The following is a 25317-nucleotide window of genomic DNA, read 5'->3' on the forward strand; positions in this document are numbered from 1 at the left end:
CTCAGGTATGTGGTATTTTTCTCACAGTCTTATTATGTATTCTGAGCAGCCTGCAGCTCAGCTAAATAGTCGCTGAATTTCTGTCACAGGATTCTCAGTCACAGTCAGAACACTAAAGTGGTTGTGATGAAATATCACAATTTTAAGATTTAAGTTGGATTTTATTGGGAGGGGAATCCAGGGTTAGCAGGTCTAGCAACTGTTGGTAAATAAATAAATAAATGACATAACTACCATGTCAATAGATTCTGAAGCTCCGTTTCGATTCTAGCGCTGGCAGTGGAAACCATGGCCTGGAGTCATCTCTCCACTGTGTCAAAGGGTACGGCAATGTTAAGAGTTTGACTAAGGTAAGAAGAACAGGGTGCCAGGAAAAAGGGGCGTGACTGCATCTGTAAATAGTGGGGCTATTTTGAGCTTTAACCACGTTCGTACAGGGGAGCACCGCCTAGGCCTGCCTTCTGTCACTATGGGGATGGGCGCTTCATAACTTTGCTGAATGGAAAAAGTCTGGAGGACTGGCAGGTGGTACACAGGAGTGTGGCACAGCTCCCATGGCGAGGAGCTGTTTCACTCATAACTACCCACCACTAACAATACTCACCGGAAAACACACACAGGCCTCTGCTTGTACAGTGAGTGACACATCAGTAGCTCTTTGCATATTTATCCAACTAAAATACAGCACAGGTGTCAAAAGGGACATTTGTAAAACAATTGTAAAAATTTAAAATGTTAAATTATGTGTGTGTGTAATCTTAGTTTTCCTTTAAACAAAGAACACAATATTAAAAATATTTTACTAAATATATCAAATATCAACATTTCTTTAGGTTTAAGATTTCATTTTTAAAATATTTTTAAAAATTCTACTAAAACAATAAAAAACAATATGAAACAATAAAAAAATAACACCCCATCTTGTTTTTTATGGTCACCATTATGCCATTTATTAATTCCTTTTAGAGAACACATTAAATGCACTTAAAACACATTTCATTTTTCATAAATATTTCATATTAAAGAGAAATGTTTCACCTTGTGCCTACAGAGAAAAGCATTACAGAGTTGCAACAATGTTTGTAGCCAAGAAAGAGAGTAAGGCACAAAATAGAAACCTTATTCATACAGTTTAGTCATGCTATTATAGTATATGACCCAAAAAAATGTATTAAGAAGCTATACTCTGGAAAGTACTATCAGCTAAATGATTCCCAACGTCAGTATGCTGTGCATGCTCCAAAGGACAGGTAACATGGAAAAGACTGCAGCTGTGTGAAGGAAGGAGTTTGTGACACTACACTGGAAATCAGTCTATAATATTTGGTCTGGAGGCAAGAAAATCTGTTTCTACGTTAAAGTGCATAATGTTTTTTTTTTTGTGTATTTTTGCTTTTTGAACGGGTAGACGAGGAACCGCTCTGCGTTAAAAAAACGTCTGACAGAAAGAGGGAAACTTGGACAATAATTTCACCAAAGATAAAATCCTTTGGTTTACTCAGATCAATTATTGCCAGCTGTAAAATAACAGTCCTGCCAACTCCGCAGAAAAAGCACCCAGATGATGAATAAATCTGAGCCATAGATTATCCCTGTGTCTATTTACATGCAAACCTGCAGTGCAAGGAATAACAGACAAACATTTATTGTCCTAGATTGTTCTCGTTTAAATTCAGCAGGTAAGCATACCGTTGTTCATTCTGTAGCTGGGGAAGAAGAAAACTCTGACACCTGCTTCTTATAAGCTCCTGCAAACTAGGAGCTGTTGTCATAGGATATGTACTATATGTTCCTCTGATTGTCTTTGCATCATTGTGTCATGATCTGGGTATAGAGGACTGGAAGAAAGGGGGAAAGGGTAATAAAAAAAAATAGGCACTAAGGTGAAAAGCATAATGCAGGGTTGCAGAAAAGGTACAAAATCATATCAGGGGAAGACAAATGGAAAAACTAAATAGTAAACTGCATGATATAAGCATAAGGCATACATATTTTTAAAATACATGTTTATACAAAAGAATATCATACATAACATTCAGTATAAATGAACGAAGATATTAATAAGTAAGCAAGAAAAATACAATTCTAGTCTATTCACATACTCCCTACATATTTCCAGCCTTTTATTCTGTTTCCCTGTAAACAAATCATTGAAATGATACAAAAATGTCATATAAAAATTTTCCACTTTGGGTTACAATGAACCATTTGCATTTTGTGTGACTGCTGCTTGTGTTTGCCGTCATCAGTATCACTGCTGTAAGGCACTGATTTGGTGGTTGTCGGACAGACTGCACAAACAAATGGACCATAGTGATGAAGCTTGACACTTATTGTCCCCATTAACTTGTCCATGCATTAACATACAGAACACAATTGAAATGAAGATTGTCATTCGTTAAAGATAGATGGGGTAATTCAGTCTCATTGAGCTGTTTGGTCCACTAAAGAACATCTGCTGTGAATTAAGGCAAGTTTTTGCCCCTGATTTCACTTCCCTTTTATTTTTTCTTTTCTAAATAAAACATTCACCTGTTTATTCAAATGGGAGCTTGCCAGTGATTGTCAATGTTGAGTCTTCAGCGAGAGTGTAAGAGTGAAGAGGAGATGATGGCATAAATGTTGGTCAGGTGACAGATCCTGGTCAAAACTTCATTCTTCATAATCTATATCTGTAGGTTTTGTCTGTCCTCTTTTTGTTTGATGATGCTGTATTAATATGTGTTGCTGCAGAAGATGCCAGGAGTGCCTACGCATGAGTGTGCACCGAAATGCTGGAGAGGTCATTCCTGATGATCTCGTTAACTGTGGAAACAAGACAGAGAGAGAGAAGATCATTATTAACCAGAATACAAAATACATCAAGTTTGCCTAACTCAGGTCTCAAGCTAACCCCTTAGAACTGGAATGTAGCGTCATATAATACCACTTTGTACCACAAGATGGGATAGTGAGTCAATGTAGCTGTCAGTCAAATATGTAAGAAAGAAAAAGTAGTGCTAATAAAAAGAATTAGTTGTTGTAACGTTACAGAATGGTTCAAGCTTTCCTGAATATGGTCTAACGTCTGACACAGCTACACTGAATACTTGGCATAGATGTGGTCAAGTTGAGAAATGCTGGATATCAGTAGCTGCAATCCAAACATATTAATGTCATTACTAACTCGTATCGACTGCATACATGCATCTGTTTTTTTAAGTCATCTTTCCTGCTCTAGTTCCTGTGCCCGCGCTTTTCCCACAGTCGGGTAGACAGGGATCAGTCCCCTGCCTTTATCTGCTCTGTGTTCTTTGGCAAAACAGAGGGAAGTGACTGAGATGATGGCGAGAACCCCGAGACCTTCGTAGTCTTAGCGCTTGCTGTGATAACGCCTGGCCGATGCAGAGAGAAAGAGTCTGGTTAAAAACCACCGTCGGAGCCGAGACAGGAAGTCCACCCACCTCTGAGGTTGAGTGGGCCTGCAGTTTGTTATCACTAGATACTGTTGTGTAAATGGTGAAGCCATTCCAGAGCAAAACAGTGGAAGAAAACAATTTGGAGTTCTTTTAACACTGTTTTGGTGCTTCATTGTTAAATTAAGAAAACATGTTTTTCCAACCAAAAGTGTAACAGATTTAAAAGAAGTAGGCCATGGACCTATAACAGCATGCCCTGCTTTCAACACCCACCTATCCACACACACACAGACACATGCACAGGTTGGTTGGGACTCACCTCCCTCAACAGGAGGAACTCCCATTGGAAAAATCTAACCTGTGCCAACAATGCTGGCTGTTTTCAACCGTATTCCGCTCCGGGCTAAACAGGCATTTACATGCTGAGGTTATTTTTAGTCATGGGCATCACAGGGCATAAAGGAAGTGCGAGCACATGTTACAATTAACTGATCAAACTTTAATGTTAGCCACGGTGAGAAAACAGCTTCATGTATACTTTTGAAAAAGAGATGGGAAAACCCAACAGCATTTATTTTTTTTTCTCATGTTGAAAGCAGTGGCTTCCTTTCTTCTTTTCAGTCACAGTCAAAAAAAAGTGATGTTTCCTCCGCCCACATATTAACTGTAGTGTTATTTTGCAGCGCTTTATCAACTAATATTTTCCATTGGCATGCCCAGTGATGTTCCATTCTGCAGAAACAAGTGATAAAGAGAGAAAGGTAAAGCCCTGGCCCCTGTGTTTTCATCGTATGTGCACTTTCAGCAATGTGAGAATTTTAGAAACAGGATGTGGCCAACTGTTACACCACAAGACAACACCAAGATGTTATTTATAGCTACCTAATGAGGTAGCTTATGTTGCTGTTTGGTTGCAACAACTTCTGGGAAATGAAGAAATTGTAAAGAACCTGCATGACAAACACACACACACACAGGTAATGACGGTGAGTGAACGTATCACATCATGCATTTAGTTAAATTCACAGAAAGTGCTGAGGTGATCCAGGATCAGATCTCACACTTCTGTCACTGCATATGCTTCTGTTTTTCCTTTTAAGACTAACTCGCTTGCATTTTTGTGTCTGTCTCACCTTCCATGAAGGGACTAGATAACCACAAATATTTAGCGAAGGGGAAGGCAGTCAGACATGCTGGGGAACATTTTGTTCTGAGTGGAATCTGGCTTCGAATATTCAGCCTCTTGCACAATGTGAGTGGGTACAAGATCTCATCAGTAAACCTGTTCTCATCATGAGAGGTGTAATTTTTGAAAAAATAAAACATCCTTTTTTTCCACTCATGATCTCTCTATGCTACATAGAGTAAGTAGCCCTGGCATCCCTCTCAACAGCACTGGAAACTTGTTTTGTTTTTTTTCTTTTTTCAGTTGCCCAGGTTAATAATGGAAAGCTGTAACTGGGAGGATACCCTCTCATGAATAAACAAAAGCAGCGGAAAACTGAGCTCCAAATATTCCCCTGCTGAAAAAAAAAAAAAAAAACCTGCCCAGTTATTCTTAGTTAAACAGAGTGACATCTTTTATTAGCTGCGCTGCCAGCACAATCACAAAAACTGACAATCCGGACCTGTCAGGACTTTAAATTAAGTCAGGGTAGTTGGGTGATCTATTTCAGGCAGGTGTGGGAGTGACACAAAAATATGACTGTGCTGCTTTACTGCAATGCCAACCTAACTGAGCAGTTCAATGTACAATTCAGCCTCTTTGTTAGGGCAAACCAGTGTTACTTGGCCGGGAGCGTGGCTCGATGCTAAACCCTTGTCTGCACTGGGCGTGATTGCTGGCTGAATAAACGCTGACCTCTCTGAAATAACCTGTCTATATTGACTGTAATGTCTAATGTGACTACCTCCAGTATGCACCACGCACATTCACAAACTTCAACAATGCCTGGTTATAACCAAGTTTGCATGAGAGCTTCAAGAAAGCCTCCAGATGTTTGGGTGCAACATTAGCAAAAAGCCACGATTTTGGAACAATTTTAATCAAATAAGATGTGATTTAAATGATGACTTTGTGTACATATGTAGTAATGTGCAAATGTTTAGAGCACTTTAGATGTTTAGTTTCTTATAAACAACACCATCAGGAAGGCGTCTGAGGGTCTCATATTCATTTTGCAGTATGACTTCCACCCCAAACATATAGCCCTCCAAACAGAAGAGTGAAAGTCTACAGACTGTTTTTGACTCTGATATGAGAACAAAGAAAGTATGGTGCTATGATTCGGCTTCCTTTTTCTCCAGAAATTCAAGCACAGGAGTTATGACTTCATTTCGCTACTCGGCGAGTTGAACCCGAGCTGCACTGGGGATTTAGTTAGCATTGTTAGAGGAGAGCGCTGTGCATTGGGGTTCGATAACAGCCAGGCTTCCTCAGAGAACAGAGGATGCCCTGTGGTCTGAAGAGACGCAGTACCTCGAGGCCTGAGAGCCTCTTGGAGGTTCCTGCAGCCGTAACGCGATCCCCTTCAGTCAAATCAGGTCTGACCGGCAGAAGCCTGACGCGGAGTGACTTCACGTTACCTCGTCTTCCCTCAGCTGACTATCCAAAACACGACCTCTGAACTCAAGGTTGTAACAGCAGCTTCCTGGCAGCTACTTCTGTTCTCACTTGAAGTCTCTTGATACTAAAAAAGTGGAGGGCACCTTCCTGAACTCCTTGTACTTTCACTACATGAATAAACTGCAGCTGTGTCAGGGTCAAGGACCTTCACACCGCAGCAAAAGGGGGATGCTTCCTATGCTTACTTGTACCTCCTGTAGTACCATATCAGCTTTATGAGAAAGCAGAGGTAACTTCCTTCTATTGTAGCAATCAGACTCCGAGCAGCATGTGAGGAAGTTGGTCTGAGTCATAGAAGCTCTTTCATGTAAACACCGATAAACACAGCCAAGAAATCTGTGCAGGAGCTACGGAGACAAGGCTGCAGGACAGACTCACACTTAAACCTCAACTGAACTCGTGCTTTCATGTGAAATTGATTTGGTGGGGAAGCCAAACTAAAGCTCAAACTTGCTGGAGAGAGACAATTGAATTTCCTGGTACATATTACTTTTGTTTCCCCACTATATCAAATCTTCTCTCAGCCTCAGCAGCAACACTTAATGGACAATTTGCAGCCTCCCACGCACGGCTCAAGCGGCTGGACGGAGAGGCTCGGACAACGTCACTTATCTTCTGCTCATAATCAGCAGCGTCAAAAATAGGGAGGGGTCAAAGGTCAGAACACACACATGTCCGACACAGACAGAGAAAATCAAGATGGAGTAAGTGAAAGAGAGCGAGTGAAACGGAGGGAGACACAATCATCATTCCTGCAGATAAACACAAATGGAAGGAGACAAAACGTTCCACTCAGGCCTCATCATGATAAAGTGCTTCATGAATTCATCTGAGCCTTACAGGTAGACAGCCTCTAATCCATTGCAGGGAGCCCTTTGGGCCTAATGATGTGATGATATGTACAGACAGTATATTTCATCCCCACAGCTAGGCTGATGTGTGAAGCCCCAGGCTTTCCCATGTGGAAACACTCAGTCTCCACAACTGACAGAGGAGCTGGAGAGGAGAAAAAACAAAAGATAGGGCTGCAGAGGGAGAGTTTATTTAAGACAAAGCTGAGTTTACCCTGAGAACCGAGGCTTTGTAACTGCCCTGCAGCATATTGAAGATTTACATTCAGATTCACAGTAAGAGAATCATTTGTGAAATAGTAGATGAAGATCATCAAAATCTAAGATGCACTGGTTTTGCTTCAGTGTCAACTATGCTTAAATGTAGCCTAAGTAAAGATCAAAGAGATTTGTGCTTAATTTGAAAAAAGAGACAGAGAAGCAGGTCATGTTGTGAAAGGAGCAGAAAGTATACTCATTCCCCTAGATAAGGAAGTTAAATAATGTGACCCTATAAGGAAACAAATCTAAATAAAGACAAAGACGAGGAAGAAAAAAGATATGAAGAAGTAGAAGAAGAAGAAAAGGAAGAAGACGAAGAAGAAAAAACATTATGATGGTGTCTGTATATCAAGAAGAAGTGACTTATCTTTTGGAGAGATGAAGAAAAGAAGAAATAAAGTGTGGAGTGTAAACAGTAAGTGCTCTGATGTCACTGACCAGATTTCCAATCAATACGTCTGCTGCTGTTTTTAGACAAGGGCTCCTGGCTCGGTTGAATGAGAGAGCTGGAGCGGCCTTGAGAAATAACGATGACATTCTCTCCGAGCCTCATGCGGAGAGACAAAGTGGAGCTCTAATCTCCACCTGCGAGTCTCTGATGTGCCTTTGTTTTTTTAGAGGATATGATTTACAGCTCTCTGTAGTCAGATGAAGCGGACATGTTGCCAAACCAAATGACCTGACCCAGGAGACTTTAGGTGTCTGCTAAGCCCAGATTACAATCACTTACACATAGCCAACTTTACTAGAAAGACTCCAGAACAATAAAAAAACAGCAGTATTCCCAAATTAGACATCTAAAGACAACAGCTTTCACTGAAAGCCGCAGCACTGATGTGCTTGTTTTGGCCGCAGCAGTGCAGAGCCATTGCGTTTGATCTCGCTTGGTGTGCCTCTCCCTATCTCACCTCACTCCGTCTCTCTTTGTGAGCCTGCCACTTCCCTCTTCTCCTCCTCCTCCTCCTCCTCCTCTCATTTCCTCCCAGGCCCAGGAGGCCACGGGCGTGCTCGCTCGAGGTTGGTCTCCAGGGAGGATGAGGGGGGGAGGGAGGTGTTTACATGGTAGGAACTGCTCTCCAGTGCCCTCATCACTGACTTCTCTATATTCAGTGTGCTGTTGCAGGCTGTATTGTCAACAAGTATGTTAACAATACAGAAAATGAAACAAATGCTGTGTTATTTATCTACAATATTGCCCCACAATGCGCAACATAAGGAAATAAACTTGAAAAGAAGGAAAAGGATGCTATAGTACCGCCTAAAATGTCCGATTGACGTGATGTCACAGTGCAGATGCCTGGATGTTTTGCACAAAAGTCAGAGCTTTCAGTTATTATGATCACACGGTTCAGCTTGATTGCATTCATTTTGCTGCAGTGGAAGAATACCACAACGAAACTTGACAATCAAAGTGTTTATCAAAAAGAAAACATAAAAGTAAGAAACTAAAGAGCTTCTGTGTGCACGGGTGATGACTCAAGACTGTGAAATCAAAAGCTCGGTTTCACACAAGTAGCGAAGCATAGACGTGTAAAGCAAACACCAAAGAACTGTAAATGCACCAAAATGAGCCAAACACACACACAACGCTGTGACTGAGATATGAAAGGAGACAGATTAAAACCCTCTGTACGGCTCATTACCGATGGGTTTATGGTAAAATAACTCAGCCATCTGATAAACGTGCTGTGATTGATTCTGAATTAGAAACGTATGCTCACTGCGGAAAGGCTGAGAGGCCGACGGCTCGAGATTTCATTGGTTTCAAACATGGCACACAATGTGAAAATATGAGCATATTGAAACAATCATGCTACAGTAGGTTTGCAGCCATTAGGGTGAGAATTTGGCTGTGCACCTGCGTACGCCACGATTTACAACTGCATTTTTAGCGGGCTCCTTTAAATCACCTGTTGCCTGTCAGCTGAAATGTGGGGTTTCAGAATGGTTTTTATTTATTTATATGCAGAGAAACAATGTCCTCCCCGTCCAAAAAGGCTTACCTCAGTGCGAGCTTTATTGCTCTCTATCCATCACAGATAGATGGCTCACAGAGGCTCCTTCCTGTTGTGTAGTGTCTGTGTAGTGTGTAGTGCAGCAGCATGTCCCGGTCTTTGGTTAACCCATCCATGAAAAAGCATTAGCCCCGCTTGCGGTAATATTTTTGAAGGATGCCATAGTCATTTATGCTAAATGCAGGTCTGTAGGGTCACTACATTTGCACTGATTCAGCATCTTGCTTAGCTGGGCCAAGGGTTTCTTTTTTTTTAAAGTACACTCAAGGTAACATACCCTTAACAAAACATAAGCTGTTAACACAAGCCTCTGCCACACACAAGTATGCAGCTTGTCTCATCTAAACATCCCTGCGGAGCTCCAGTGATACAACTCTGAAGCTGAGAGTGATCCGATCAACAGTCTGTGTGCTGACTGTAAGTGCTGCCGTACAACTTTAAATCCTCAACACCTGCAGGGAATCAAAGACACAGAGATGGAGGTCTCCTCAGGGCACAACGTGGATATATTCAAATAAAACAGTCTGCAAGGTGGAGAGAGGCAGTCTGGGAGACACTTGACTTCCTTTCCAACCATACACAGTCACATTCATCTGGAAACTGTACAGATGTAAAGGAAGAGTCGAAGGTGAGACAGCAGGTGAGACGGAGACAGTGTCTGCCACCTGTAAATCTGCTTCTGTTCGTGCTGTTTCTCACCGTACAGATTTTACAGAGTTTGTGGCTCAGCGAGCGACCGTGAACCTTGAATACCTTAACAGAAACAAGAGGCTGCTTTTTCACTCCATTGTGCAGTAAATCTGAGTGATCTAATTAAAATGTACGTGACATTTTCATTCACATCGTGTTTTTAGGAGCAGAGCTTTTCCAACTGCAACTCTCTGCAGATTTCACAACCCTGATTTACTATGAGAAGGAAGAATTAGCCCATCTTCCAGTGTAGAGGGTCCAACAGTTTTAATAGGTCTAACAGAAGAGGAAGTTCTTTTTCAGTGTTGTGGATAATGGCTATTATAATAGTTAATAAATAATTTACTAATGCTTTTTGCTTAATAGCAAATTAAAGCATAACAAAGAGTTTTCTCCACACCCGGACACTGCTTCTTATTAATAGCTATAAAATTACCATTAGTTACAACTTATTAATGAAATTAATGAAAAGTTTATCTAAAATTTTGTACTTGCACTTTTTACCATCAGTAATCAATGCTGACACATTTTTGACATAAACTATGTATTATGATGCACATGATTAATACCTTTACTGTCCAAATGTTGAATAGTCCAACAGCTGTAAATCACTCACAGCTGGATTAAACAAGAATTGCAACTTTGGTGCAGTGACTAGATTTCTTCAAGCTGCATCTCATGGCTCACACCCAACATGTCCACAAACATAAAATATAGGTCACTTGACTATGATTGTTTGGCTCAGTAGTAAAAAAATGGAGTCCAATGGAGCAGGTGGGATGGATGGAAGGGATGACCTATAACTGCAAAGTCTGGGTGTTTCTGTCCTGTCCTAAGTTGAGCTATTGTTTTAAAGTACGGTTTGGATAACTTGAGGCACAAATACTATAGCATTTAAATGGTTTAAGCAAATGATGATAATTTGGCTTTAAATAGACCCTTAATTCTATGTTTTTACAATGAAAATAAGTCCCACACAATTGCCTTTCTTTAGCTACAGAACATGAGTAGCTGGATTCTTCAGTGCGTTCTGTTCCAAAGAAGGCTACAAAAGGATTTACCTATTTTTCAGCATGTTGTTTTGAGCAGAACTGAGCTCAACTGAGTACAGTCAAAGAGTCGGGGGACCAGTTGAGGTTTATAACAGCCATGGGTCACATGTCAACAGTAGGACACTTACAGGTCAGTGGTTATGATCATTCCCTCCCCTGAAGTAAACCCCTACACCCACTGCTTGGTAACTCTCTGCGCTGCAAGCAGTCACTGCTGGGAGAGGAAGAAAATGTGATCTTTAACTTGGGCTGTGTTTTTCTTCCTTTGACTTTTAGTGTTTTGGTTTTAACAGCTTTAGCTGAGAAAGGAGCACGTAGTGTCTGTGTGTGTGTGTGTTAAGAACAGGGGCAATGGGAGAAGCTGCCAGGGAAAATCACCAAGATTGCATGCTACTTTCTTCCACCTCAGATTTTCCCCTCTTTCTCTTAGTCTGTCTGTGTCTCTGTCTCCTTTATTTCTATGGCTGACCTGCTTCTTCTCATGCTCGCTGAATATTCTCGGATGTGAGGACACGATGAAATCGTGTCGATCTCCTGACCCCAAAATCTAAAAAAACTCATGGGCCCATTATAGTGTGGAGTGTAGTAACCAATATACCACCAATAAAGCTTAAAAAATCATATATACATACACTTTTAGATGGACACTAACTAAAAAATGACATGATTGGTTGATGAAGATTTTCCGTCATCCGTCATGTAGAGTTTCCTGATAATGTTTCACTGCTTCATCAGTTCCCAGGTTCACTTCTTCTTCAGTTCAGAACTGATGAATCTGCTTGAAGGAGCAGTGAAACATCCTCAAGAAACTCTACAGTTGCCTCACTTCAAGCTCTTGAATGGCAGGATAATGATATTTTTGGGCATGCTCATTCTGCTCATTCCGTGATTTTGTGGTAACTTGTCTAGATTATTTATCAGTGAGCTATAAAGGGGCATTTAGTTTATAGTCTTGTGACAGATTCCTCTCTCACTCTTACAAAGTTTATATCTGCATTTTTATTTAGCTCTCTCTTATATTCCCCCACTTCCTCCTCCTCCTCATCTCTACAACTCTGTACTTTCTGAGGTATTTGCACATGGAGGAGATGGAGAGTAGAACTCTGCCAACAGTTGCAAAACCCAACGGCTTTCCCCATCCCACCCGGCTGGACCAGACTCCTCTGTTGACATCCGTCGCTACAGGATACTATTTCACTGAGCTAACGAATTTCAGATGGGGAGCTGTTATTAAGTGGTCTGGGATGGAGACCTGCTCCTGTTTACTGATGCCGCAGGTATTTATATCCTCTGACTACAACTGCTAGGAGCAAGCAGCTCACTGTGTGTTATTATATCCAAATGGAGGATCCCCTCTTTGAACCACATTCATCTGTCTGTGACTGCTTAAGTGTCCTTGAGCAAGCTCCAGGGCTGCTGTCCAGACACTGATCCTGACCTCTGACCTCCCTTTTGAAAGAAAAGGGTTTTATTTTTCAGCAACTGTGCTTGTCGTATGTGTAGTACGCTGTATGAGTTTTCCATGTGCTCATAGTTTTCTAACGCCAGGAGAAAATATCCAAGATTCAAAGTAAATTTATGGTTTCTCCCAGTGTACTGCATTTGTGGTGTTCAGAGGAAGATCAGTTATCCCCACAAAGAATCTGTGACTGTCATCCAGGACCCCCGTCCTTGTGATGAACAATGCATGTCTGGTCAACTAATGTAGACCAGAAAGTAAACAGGACTTGGATGAAGCAGCTTGAAATGCAGCTTTCACCACTGCACAGATAACGACCTCAGAAAAGACTCACTCAGTGATCATCCTGTCACAGCAGTCAACCACACTGACATTTGTCATGTTATGATTCAGTAATGAGAACGTCTGGCATGAGGTGGTAGATTCACGATCACAGATATACACAGGAAAGCTCCAGCTAAGCCGCAGGCCCTGTCTGAGTCCTGACCTGCTGTGATCCGTGTGGCTCGGTGGCTTTACAACGCGTGTTTCCTAAACCTCAGAATGCGAGCCACATAAACCCAGCCTCTAAATGGCTGTGTCAGGAGAAACTGTAAGACATACATGACGTATGATGAGCTCAAGTAATATAGCTTTAATGAATAGACATTAATGTGTCTGGAGAGGGAAGCTATGTGGCTTCACTCTTCTATATTTGATTGTATAAGTATCACTGGTGTCCAGTTTACAATTGATTCCAGGTCTACCATAGAGTAGGTCCACACAGGCTGTCACCTTTTACACAGCTTGGAATAATGAAAGAAAATAAGACATAAATCTTCACAGTAGCCATTCTGCGTCACAAATTTCAAAAGAAACATGAAACCCATTGGAAATCAGAATCAAAGTCTCTCATCTAAATGCGTCCGTGTGTAGATCCCAGACACAAAAGAAACCCAATTTGTTTAGATAATTTAGCTGCAGTTTTTCAGCAGACACATTCTTTCTCAGTGACTGTGGATATTATGACGGAGCGACTGAAACCAGACCAGATCCTCTGGCTCTGCTGCCAGGGGTTTGAGGTGCGCACACACACACATACACACACACACGCATAAACGCCAACGTGCTTTGGTAATAAATGGATCAAATTCTTACAGATTCATCTTGCTGCACTTATCAAAACTAATAATATTCCCAGTGGTTTAACAAAGAGCTGAAGAATGAAAGCACGAGCATGGCGACCTCATCGCCACTATCATATGTAACCACTTAGATACAATTATTTGCTAAACTGCAAGCAATCTGGGACAATAGAGTCTATAGTTGAGTGGGTTTTATAATATGTGAGAAAAAAAATGTGATCACAACCAGGCTCTTATATTCAGCCAACAGGACAGAGATAAAAGAGATGTAACAGGAAACAGAGGGTGCTAAGGTAATCCAGAGACCTTCCACTAAAGTGCGAAGGTATTCCTCTGTTACTGCGAAGACGCCACGGTATTCTCTGGCTTCCATTAATGCACTTCCATCGTAACATATTACAAACTGTGTTTAACCACACTGTTATCTGCTTTATGAGAATTACTTCATGTTTCCAACTACGTGTTGTGGCAGTGTATAAAAAGACTGCATAACCACCAATGAGCTACAATGTGCTTTTCCAATGCTACAGTATGAAGCTACAATTAACAAGTTCATAAGATCAAGTAAAAAAAAGTTGATGTTTTACATCACTTACATTTTACAAGCTAACTGTAATCTCCTTAAAGTGATTAGTATCTGGTAATGGGTAATAAGAGCCATAGCTGCTCAATTCACACAATAAAATTACGGTTGTTTTTAATCTTAATGAGAAGAAATTGAATCTAATCTATTGCTAATCCCAAAAGTATAGTTGCTTAGGCAGTCTATTACTTTCAAAAACCAATCCAAGTGTGCACCTACCTATTAATTTTCCCATGACTATAAAACTTCTACAGCAAGCCCAAACTCTTACTTATTCCTCACCAAGTCAAAAGCTGCCAGGAAAACAGGATTCCTGATATGAGAAGGCCGCAATAGCAACAATAGTAAAATATCCACATCCTCTTTGTTGTCATAAATAATAAAAAAGCCATCACTGCTTTTTCTTGTACCCGTCGATATCGTTACATATAGAGGGAGACTATGTTCTAGGCCTTGCACTTAACTACCAGACAGCTCTTCTTTCTGGGCACTATTAGCTGACCTGCTCCCAAAAGGCCAGAGGGTCAGAGGTAGAGTGTTGTGAAAGCACCTACTGTCACTTACAGAGCTTCCACATCTAGCTGACAAACACATACAGACCATCTCAACGTACAGGAGCAGCGCTGCTTTAGTTAGTCCCATTAGACACTTCAACCTTCACTTTAATGAACACCCTTCCCCCCTTTTAAATCCTCTCAGTCTTCTGCCCCCCTTCAATTCAGCCTCGCGGCACACTCCAATGTTAGCGACTCAGCATGTTTTCAGCGTGGTGCGGACGCGCTCTCAATCATCATTAGGGTTTTTGCGGAGTCCTGGGGTCTGGGCAACTTGCCAGGATGTGTAAAAGTTTCCATGAGGAATGCCTGGAGTTGCCTTCAGAAGCATTGGTGGTGGACGGAGATCCTCAGGAAGGTTAGGCTGCCTTTTTTTGTTGCCCAGAGGAGGGAAGAAGGAAAGGGGAATGGACAACAATTCTGTTTTCATTTTGAGAAAACAAGCCTTGTAGAGTTTCAAATGCACCAGCCTTGAATTGAGTAGGAAACAATCACAAGGGAAAGTACCCTGTAACAGAAGGCAATCAGAGCGCATATGTCAAATGTCAGAAATCAGCAGAGGCTGTATGCACTCTGTGTTTTTCTTATTTTGGGGAATAAGGGCCCTCTGTTTCCCAGAGAGGCAGCTGGTAGAAATCTGGCTCACTGATTAGCACTAGGTCCTTTTTGCTGTGTGCTGCATTCAGCTGCATTTCATATCACCCATCACAGCAGCAGCTAATGAGACAGGACACACAGCAGCAGCAGCCTCACAGGACCAAACGCCTCACAAAGCCAGCCACTGCTCTAAACACACACAGATGCATCCACTACAAAATACCTATAAACACCAGGAACTGGGTTCCAAGTCAATGTGTGATGTGGGCTGCATTTTCTAAAACTGTGTAAAAACAGCCAAGAATAAGATTAAAAGTGTGTGTGTGTGAGACAAGAGGGGCCATGATGTCACCAGACATATGACAAAGCATGCCGTCATTTTAGCATTTCAGGTTTTTTTTTGGCTTAATAAGTACTACTAACAGGGTTAATGCAACTGCTGCAGACCATGCTTTTCATAAATTCTATTCTTATCCACACTGATGTCATTTGACTGCCATTTTTGAGCAGCCGTGTGCCTTGTAAAGTACAGATAGTGGGCTGTGAGTAAGTACCAAATGTCTGAAAACTTGGATTTTATGTGAGCCCCACCATGAGTTGTTTACGACACTGAGTCAACAATGCAACGAGGCATAGTCTTCTAGCAGCGGGTGTTTCATCCTCTTCTTGCCTCCATTCCGTAAACCATCTGTGGCCTCACTTCCAGCTATGAGAAACGGGAGTGTAGCAGGTGAGAGCCAACATGCCACAGAGTGAAAATGGGTGCTCCAACAGCGATCAGACTGCCAACTGGATTCTTCCCATAAAAGCACTCTGCAGACACCAGAATCATCACTACTGTAGTTAGTAAGGTTCTATCACAGCAGAGGGAGGAGTTTAGCACTTTACAACGGGGAATGTGTACGGCAGTCGGGGGGGTTACATCTCAGACTCCCTTCATACTAACCCTTGCAGTACAGTAGCTCACCGTTGATAAGTTGAGTGATTTCTCGGGAGCTGTGTAAAACCTGGGCCTGGCCACAGAGACACATTTCCTCTGGCTGATGAGAGCCGGAGGCCTCAGTGTTTGAGCGTGGGAGGTGCACCACTCTTGGGGAAGATCAAGTGTGCTCCCACAGACTCCAAATCACCGGCCCTCAATTGCTGGGGAGGAACGCTTTTCTACGCGGCTGACGTTAAATCACCGCTGCTGTGGTGAGGTCATCCGCTTGTCTTCCTTCTCTAATGGAGCGCTTAGCTCGCTAACATACAGCGGTAATGCATGCAGACGGGGAGCGGGACGCCCTGCGAGCCGCCTTCCGATCTTATTTATTTTAGCTTAGGGCTCATTTGAGGGGGCTTGGGATACGGTCAACCCTGGGATCAGCAGATGCCTTTGCAGTATGCTGTTACCACCACACACTTACCGGGACTCCAGAAGCTCACCACAGATGTGCGCAGAGATGTTAACTGATGCAAAACGGCAGCACATTGAGGTTTTGAAGGGGCTGCCTTACTGTCCTCGGTCAATCAATACACATTCTTGGGCGTTGCTAATGCAGCTGTAATCACTGGTAGAATACATTTGGCCACCAAGATGGAGGAAGATCAAGCTCACTAAAGTGACAAAGGATGGAGTGGTGAGGGAGAGAAATGAGGTTACACGATTTTACCTGCACTCGCACAGCTATGTACATTCAGTATAAGTTTAAACTGTAAAAAGACCCCTTCCTAACCTTATTACAGAATGCAAAATAAAGCTATAGTTTCACTTTATTCAATTAATGCTGAAATAAAAGCTGCTGCCTGGCATAACTATCAAAAACAAAGAGAAAGAATTGGAAATGAGCACTGTTGTTTCAAATTAAATTTCCAGACTATCCAGCACTGCTACGAACTTGTGGAAAAGAAAAAAACAAAAGTTTGAAATCAGTTTATAGAGCTGACAACAGACAGACATCCCTCCTGTCTTGGTATTGTTTGTTTATGAGGTGAGGACTAATGGGACTCATCAAGACTGACAGATATGCTGACAACTCAATTACAGTCCCACAGCAAAACTCCCCTGGTCCCCTCATGCCTTCTGCTCCCAGAGCTGCTGAGTGAAGTGCATCTGAAGTGCATTCACACACACCAACCTTCTGAACAAAAGGTGCACAGGAAGGGTGATATTCCTGAGTTCAATGTGGAGGTGCCCCCCCCCCCCTGCCCCTCAACTCTATTAAGGATGCAGGGGGATTTTGACATTTTGAACTGGCACAATGCCAGTGATGCATTCCATGAATATATATATTTCACAACAACAAGTGAGATCTCTGCTAGCACAGATAACAGGTTGCTGACCTGAGAGACATAATGTGAGATGGACACAGGAGGCAATAAACTCCACCATATGGTCCCTTGGGTGTGACTGATTTCATTGCCAGAGGGAGATTGGTGACCCCACAGTCTCCCTGATGACGACAGCCACATGGTGTCGACTCCGTGGGGAAAAGACGGGAAAACAAAGCCTCTGCCTCCTGCCTCCCAACATCCCTCCCAGAAATATGATGTGAGGGGGGGTGATGGTTCGGTGCAGGAAGCCCCTATCCATTGTTTTGCTTCCTTCATTAGTCGTTGTGTCAACAGTTTGGTTGGCTATGCGTGTGCCACTGTTTTCGTTCTGCTGCACCCCGGCTGACCTCAGTGCTCTGATGTTTTGACAGATTGTTTCAAAATCCCATCAAGGCAATTTGCTGTTATAAAGTAAAGCGACCACTTGGACAACACAAGCTGGGCACCAAAAGCAAATAAATCTGCCGGGGTCTAAAATTAAACAAATCTGACGTAAATCTGCAGCTAGGATTTGGTCAGGAAATACTGAGAGGTGCAGCTGGGTGCGGCTACATGTGAGAGCCTGCAGATAAGCCATAGGTGTTAAATAAATGTAGTGTGTAATATAAACTGCTGATTTGGGCATGGATGAGCCCATAACAAAGACGATTTCATCTAGAAAAACAAAATACTCACCATCATCTAGGTACATCTGGTCCAGTTCCTGGGGCTCTTGCTTGACGGTAATGGCCATTGAAGGGGGGCTGGTGTCCTCAGGTAGCAGGCTTGGTGAGCTACCTCCGGCCTGGGTTGAGCTGGCAGCTGTCTGAGTGGGGCTATACCCCTGGACGTATGGACTTTCTGCAGGCCCACCAGGTGTGGAAGGTTGGGACACTGGAGAGGATGAGGGGCTGCTGTTGGTATAGATGGGGTGGTAGCCATGGGGTCCTGGGCTGTTGAGGTGGTTGGGGCTACCATGGGAGTGGAGCATCCCTAGGGAAGAGCTGTGGTCTGGTGACGATGGGTGTGCAAGGTTAGGGTGGCCAGGCGTCTCCTGAATAGGGTGCACCACGGGTCCTAGCGGTGCCGCATGGGTGGGGCTGTTTGGGAGGCACTTGCTGTACGCCACTGGGGACAGGTCGTGCAGGGTGGGGCTAGAACTGGGGGATGATGATGGCATGGCAGCGTGGCGCGGTGGGCAGGGAGGGTAGCCACCAACCAGACAGGCATCGGGATCGGCCACAGGCATGATGGGAGTAAGCCTGGACTGGCTGTAGTAGGGCTTTGAATGCATGGACAGTCCCACAGTTCCCAGAGTGTCATACTCATCATTGGGTTCTGTCTTTATCATCGGCACTGGGGGGGAAAAGTAAAAAGAAAGATAGAAATGTCAAAAAACGTGCAGGGAATCCACGTGGCGCAAAGACTGCACGAGTGAGGCCAAGTAAGGCAGTGAGCAGGCACAATTGCGGCTGCGGTACCCTCCGTAATCCAAACAAACAACCACCAGTGGATATGGGCTCGGTGTCAACTTGGCTGATTCCTCTAAGAGAGAAACCCTCCCCCACCACCCATCTTTACCGCACCATGAAAAAAAGCAAAAAGAATAGGGGGAAAGAAAAATGGATGAGTCATCAGTGTGGAAAGCCACAGCTGGCTCTCATAATGAATAAGACCTATTTTCTTTGGACTCTCCTCCAACTCTGATATCCAATAAAAGTACTTTAAAGCACTGGACTGCTGCTGCTGCTGTTGCTGCTGCTGCTGCTGCTCGAGGAGCCCAGGACCCCTAGGTTTCCTCCACACTCCAGAAGTAATTGTTTCTCTCAGGACCAAAAGATACGCAGGGAGTGAAAAAGGGGAGATGATTTGATTTTGATTAGGCTGCCTGAGCTCCTTAAGAGGCTGCAGAACTGTGCCTGTGGTTTCAGAAGCTTCAGACCTCAGCTAATGCAGGAGAGTGCAGTGACCCCACTTGATCATCCTGCCTGCTCTCTTCCACTTTGTAAACCAGTGCGGACTGTCTGCATCGCTTCCTGATTAGTTATGACTGACAGGTATCCCATGCATACTCATCACTGTCAAGAAATTTTTCTTGACAGTGAAAATTCCTTCACAAACAAAGTCACAGAAATAGACTACGTTACAAAACAGGGAGGGGATCCACATTTATAAGCTCATTGCTGGGTTATTATATAAATACATATGCATAGACTGTGCCAGCACAAAACTAATAGGCCAGTGTTAAGATACCCAGATGCATAGCAAATGCTTCTGAGTCACAATGGACACACTGTTTCTATTTCTACACATTGTTAAAATGTGTTAATGGGTGTGGTGAGTGTTTGATGCCAACCATTAAAAGTTCAGCTTGTTCCAAGTGACATTTACTCAAAGGCATACAGTTGTCAATATAAATAACATGTCTGTCTAAACTGCGTGTTTGATTGTGTACACAATGGAACCTTTGAGTGATAGTCAAGGCGCAGGGTGGAAATGGAGCATTAGGACATCATATAAAAGGGCAGGTTGTTTTTTTCAGTGTGTTGTTATTATTATTATTATTATTATTTTGTTAGCTGTGTTTGAAAAGACATTAATCGCGCCTGCAGCCTCTGGGGCGCCGAGTTGCGGCGTAGTGATAACGCAGCAGGGAGCCCATTTACGTCAGCTCTGTCTGTGCTCAGAGCCCAGGGACCTGGCTTGGTATCTGGGGGAGCATCCTAAGGCTAGTCTCGTGATGCACAGACCTCCTCTCAACAGCCTAGGGATTAACAAGTGAGTCACATGGTGGCACTACATTCACAGTCACTTCCCTCAGTGATTGTCTTCCTCTTCTCTGCTCCTTTCCTCAGTGTGATTTGACTTTTTCAAAGTTTCAAGAAGAGAACATTATCACAGTTTTAGTGTCATTGGTTTAGATATCAATAATAACTTTTAAAGTGTGAAATTATACTTCATGTATGGGTCAGGTTGACAATCCAAAATCCTTAGTAAACAAGCCACAATCAAGACTGTGGACCTATTGTTGTTAGGTTGCCACTTTTTATAGGAAGGCATTCTTACTGGTTATTGTGTGCATGGGAGGGTTCTTTGCAGTAGCTGCAGCAGAGGTGCAGAGGTTTTTTTTTTTAACTAGTATAATTGTTTTGGCTGGAGAAAGCACACTGATGTTTACCAGACTTTCCGCTAAGTGATGATTTATACCAAAGAAAACCAAACTGATGAAAGAGTGGTGATGACTGTAGCTTTCTCTGGATACAATTCTTAAGATTTAACAAATCTGATCACAAGTTCTATTGCATATGACTAGAAGCAATATTGGAATTTTATTTTATGGGGAATCATCTGATGGAGCGGACAAGAGGGGGTGCTGTGTAGTTCATTTAGAGAAGACAGGTCTATTTCAAAATAATAGTTTTGTTAATGACAGATAAAGGGTATTGTAAATTGTACTTTTCAACATTATTTTCCTGTATGCCTTCTGATTATTATAAGATTGGCAAAAGAGGAAATCCATTCCATTATAACTAACAACCTTAGTTACAAACACATTTTCCAAGAGTATTCCTCCTCACAGACATAAACACAGGTCCTCTCTCCAGCCAGATACATCTATGTGTCTGAGAAAACAGATTCACCCAACTTCAGCTGGCTTCTATTTCCTCCCAACCTGTGGGTTACGGCCCACAGACAGTTGATGCTCCGCACATGGTTTTCTCTCCATTGCTGGCTCTTTCCCTCCCTCTGTCTGCTCCTATTAAACTGATCAGGTCTGATCTGGGTATTTTATTGAGCACTTGTTTCCTCTGAGGAGAATTGAAATCAGGATGTACATGTGTGTCTGTATCTGTTAGAGTCGACAAGCAAAACAAAATCATGTGGGGCAAAAGGTTCTGATTCTCATATCTACGTCAAAAAAAAAAAAAAAAAAAAATCAGAACTGCTGAACTCATCTTGTTCTAACCGTATGGATCTGCAGTGACATTTAACATGGAGCAGGTGGTAGTTCATTAACTCAAAGGTACCTGGTGCACCATGTCCCACTGTGTAGGCAATCTGGCCGCCCAGCATACTCTGGGCCTTAGTATGCTGTAGGTGTATCTGACAAACCCCAAAGCTGCAGTCATGACAGAAACAGTTCAGTCACTGTACGATTTTTTTTTGGAAAAAAACATGACTGTGCAAATATTTACAAAAAAGAACAATGTGTGCTTCATTAACTTTTCCTGTATGTGTCATAGAACATGTTTCTGGCTCACTCTCTCCTCTCCAGCTCCAACCACAAACCAACACAGAGGAGGGGGAGTAGGTACCCGTTTGCGTTAAGAATAGAACTTGATATTACAGAGGAATCTCCAAACGGCCTGTAAAAATAAAGGGGTTCCGAGAAGTTCTTCGCCCGGGCTACGGTCATTGCCAGCACTTTTTTTGGCGTTTGTTGTCTAATGTGGTTGGTGAAAACTGTTTCTTATTTGAAGAGCAACACGTCACGTCTCTACTCACGCAAGAATGATTGGAAGGGAGCTTGGAAAAGCAGGGCTCATTCTGGGAGCCAGACAATGACATTTGTGCTGTATGTACAATTCGGCATCGCAGACAGCAGCGCTTAGGCTCAAACCACAGATGGTTTATCTAAAGAGCAAATGTTGCACTGATTAAAAGAGATACTGACCAGAAGAATTGTGGCTTAACTGTGTACTTTACAACAAATCTGAAAAAAAAAATATTTTTATGAACACATACGTCAACTCTGACATAATATTCCATATAAAGCTGTCATAAAAAGTGTGTCGTTCTAATTGGCTCCAATGCTGCCTACTAGAACTGATTTAACAGTCTAATATAGAAGGAGACATTATATAGATGCATGTCAAAATGAACAACAATGGCCTCTTTATCATCTTTATCTCTATTTTATAAACAGATTTTAGTTCCAATATAGTAATACTCATTTTCAAATGTTTTACACCTATCGATGTGCAGCCGCGTCCCAACCACATGTATTCATGTCAAAGAATAACACGGTGGTCACATGACCTGAATGGAAAATAAAGGTGGTTTTCACTAGCATCTGTGTCCCAGAGAGTGTTTGCTTCATCCTTCCGCTGTTTCAAACAAGTCAGGCTATTTTAAGGGCTGGGCTCGCCTTTTTATAGACGAGCAGACACCAGAGTGTGAAAGAAATGTTCTCTCTAAACAACGTCAGTGACCACAACTGTGCTTGAAGTGGGACATAAGGCCGGAAGAGTCTTTTCATACAAGCGAGCAAAAAAAGGTGTTGACAACTCTCTCTCTCTGTGTGTATGTGTGTGGGTGGTTGTCTTCTTCCCCAGCCCACCCCGAGTACCTAGCCACAGCGTTGGTTGTATCACTCACTGTTGACACTCACACACACACAAACACACACACACTGAAACCCTCAAAAGCAAACAGCTTCACTAGGATTTCCTCATTCTTTGCTTCTACTGAAACCATGAAACTATTATTGTCATAATCACATCACAGAGCATGTGTATGCTGAACTATACAGCTATTCCTTTAAATCAACCAGCACTGATTCTATATAATGATCAGCTTATAATACAGACATCGAGTCTCTGACAGCATGCAGTGGTATGGAAAACTGCTACCCTGCTGTTGCGACTCCATTGTTGTGTTGTTATTTCAGCTGGTTGGTGTGTTTTCTCTCTGAGATGCACCCAGAGCAGCTCTACTTAATCTGTTATCCAACACAGTTGTACTACTAGACAGATATAAATATGGGTTACTTGTCTTTAGAGATATGTAATGCAGTGCTTTAAATGTGTGCCTTTGAAAGAGTGACAAATCTCAAAATAGAACCCAATAGCTTATGAATCATGGTGATAACACTTGCGAGATAATTATGCTTCTTCGACAAGGCATTGGCCCTGCCTGTGTGGTCCACACTGTACTTGTGGTTTACTTGGCAGCAGAAGAGACAACACAACAAGTCATCTTTTAATTAGAGCTGTGTTTATGCTCAGGGAAATGACTTAGAGATGCACAGCGAGAAAACCTCGGCACTACTCCTCTTTCTGTGTTGCTTGCAAAGTAGAAGTACACTATATGAAATGGATAGGCTATATATGGCCACAGTTTCTCTGTCTCACACTGGTCCAGTTACCCACAAAGCACTCGTCTCCAAATAGGGCCGTGCTCTACTTGCTGTCTGAGCTTCATCCAAAGTCGTGATCACTTATCTCCTGTGGCTGTAAACACATCTGCTGATAATCTAAACGTCACATCTTATTAACAGCTGTAGATTTAAAGCAGAATGGATCCTATCCCAGAGGCATTAGACCCATTAGGGTCTGATCAATGAAAACAAGATACTATTGTTTTGATCTAATGGATTTCACAGGTTATCACAGGTCGTGTAAATGCACAGATGCAGGTTGGATTCCCTAAACCAGTTTGGACAATAAGGGCGGGGGTAATGTGTGAGAGCATCACTTCCTTCAGCAGCTATCGTTTCAATACAAAAAATGAGTTGTTCAGTGTTTTGAGAAAATCTACAATGGCTCAGCCAACAGCAAAGGACGTGTTGTTTAACTGAAAGAAGAGCAAACATGCTTCATCACCGTTCTCTGAAAACATACAAGATAAAATAACAGCATTCTAGTGGGATGCTGGAAACTGATACTGGAGCTGATATGTCACCTGTGCCTACTGTGAAAGACAAATAGCTTACAATGTAATTCTGAGGTTGAACTCTTCCTTAAACTTTCACCAATACATTCTTCAGATTCCAATGTGAAAGCCATCTATAAACACTGAGGCCAGGGGCACATGATAAACACACACAGAGGTATTCCTGGATTTTCAGGTTGCTACATGAATGACAGAGGCAGAGCACAAGCTGGTGGATGTCTGTGTGAGAGTGTGTGTGTATTTGTCAGTTCATAGGTGTATGGCAAGCCGGCAGGGGGGAGGCATTGTGTGTTGCAGGGTGTTAAAGTGAGGTCGTTTGGAGATTGACTTCTCTACATCAACAGCGCTTGGAGGCTCTGTCACTCAGCAGGTACACCTCACGGCTGGGGAACGCAGTTTCACTACTGAATAAACACACCTCACATCTTGTGCTCTGGCTCACGGGCTACAGCAAAGTGTTGCCAAGACCAAAAACATTCATCGAAGAATGGACACAAACTTCACATGACACGCTGATGGTTGAGGTAAACTGCAGTGGAGGGGGTGTCAAGATGTCTAGAAATACTCTAAATGATGAAGGGTGTATGTGTCAGTCAGTGTCTGTGGTAATAAAAAAGGCAGGGGTGATGATTACCATTTGGAGGCAGGTAGGTGAAGCGCTGGTACTGGCTCCTCTTCCTCTTGCCATTGCAGACGTAGAAGTTAACCTGCACGGGGCTGGATATTCTCTGGTTCTTGTATGGTGGGATCTCCACAACAATAGAGTTCTAAAAATATATATTAAAAAAAAGATAGTTCATCATTATGAGATAATGTGTATTCAGATTTCATTCTTAGTTCTAAATTAATTGTAAAGTTTGAAATTCTTCCAATATTTGTGCTTTTTGATCCATGTTTACCAGTTTAAGTCTGAGTTCTGGATCTTTGCAATAAAAGTTCAAATGAAGTTGAGTGGGTTTGAAAGACTGTAACCACTGCATGAGTTTATAATGAGTAGGAGCCCGTGGGCTTTAACAGGTTAATCAACAGCTATGTTTATTTTGCTGCTGGCCTGCTCTGTTTCCAAGAGGCTTGACTGGGAGCTGGTCTAAATGAGCTCGTCTGGACTGATGCTGCTATAGAGCCCATGAGGTTGGTCCA

At 42.6% G+C, this 25317-nt stretch overlaps 1 protein-coding gene across 2 annotated transcripts in view; it reads right to left on the reverse strand.

Moving 5' to 3' along the window:
- Positions 1-1035: 1035 nt before the first annotated feature.
- LOC114449031 (nuclear factor of activated T-cells, cytoplasmic 1-like) overlaps positions 1036-25317 on the reverse strand; it is a 59651-nt gene continuing 35369 nt past the window's right edge. Inside the window, exons 8-10 of one of the 2 annotated variants that reach the window (XM_028426346.1) lie at positions 24812-24944; positions 18199-18858; positions 1036-2805 (exon numbers count right to left, since the gene is read on the reverse strand). In XM_028426346.1, coding sequence (XP_028282147.1) covers positions 2750-2805; positions 18199-18858; positions 24812-24944 — 849 coding nt within the window. In that variant the 3' untranslated portion in view covers positions 1036-2749. The remainder of the gene's footprint in view (positions 2806-18198; positions 18859-24811; positions 24945-25317) is intronic. The other variant, XM_028426345.1, reaches the window with a different exon arrangement.

This window comes from Parambassis ranga, chromosome 16 (genome assembly GCF_900634625.1).
Source record: "Parambassis ranga chromosome 16, fParRan2.1, whole genome shotgun sequence".
Taxonomy (NCBI): domain Eukaryota; kingdom Metazoa; phylum Chordata; class Actinopteri; family Ambassidae; genus Parambassis; species Parambassis ranga.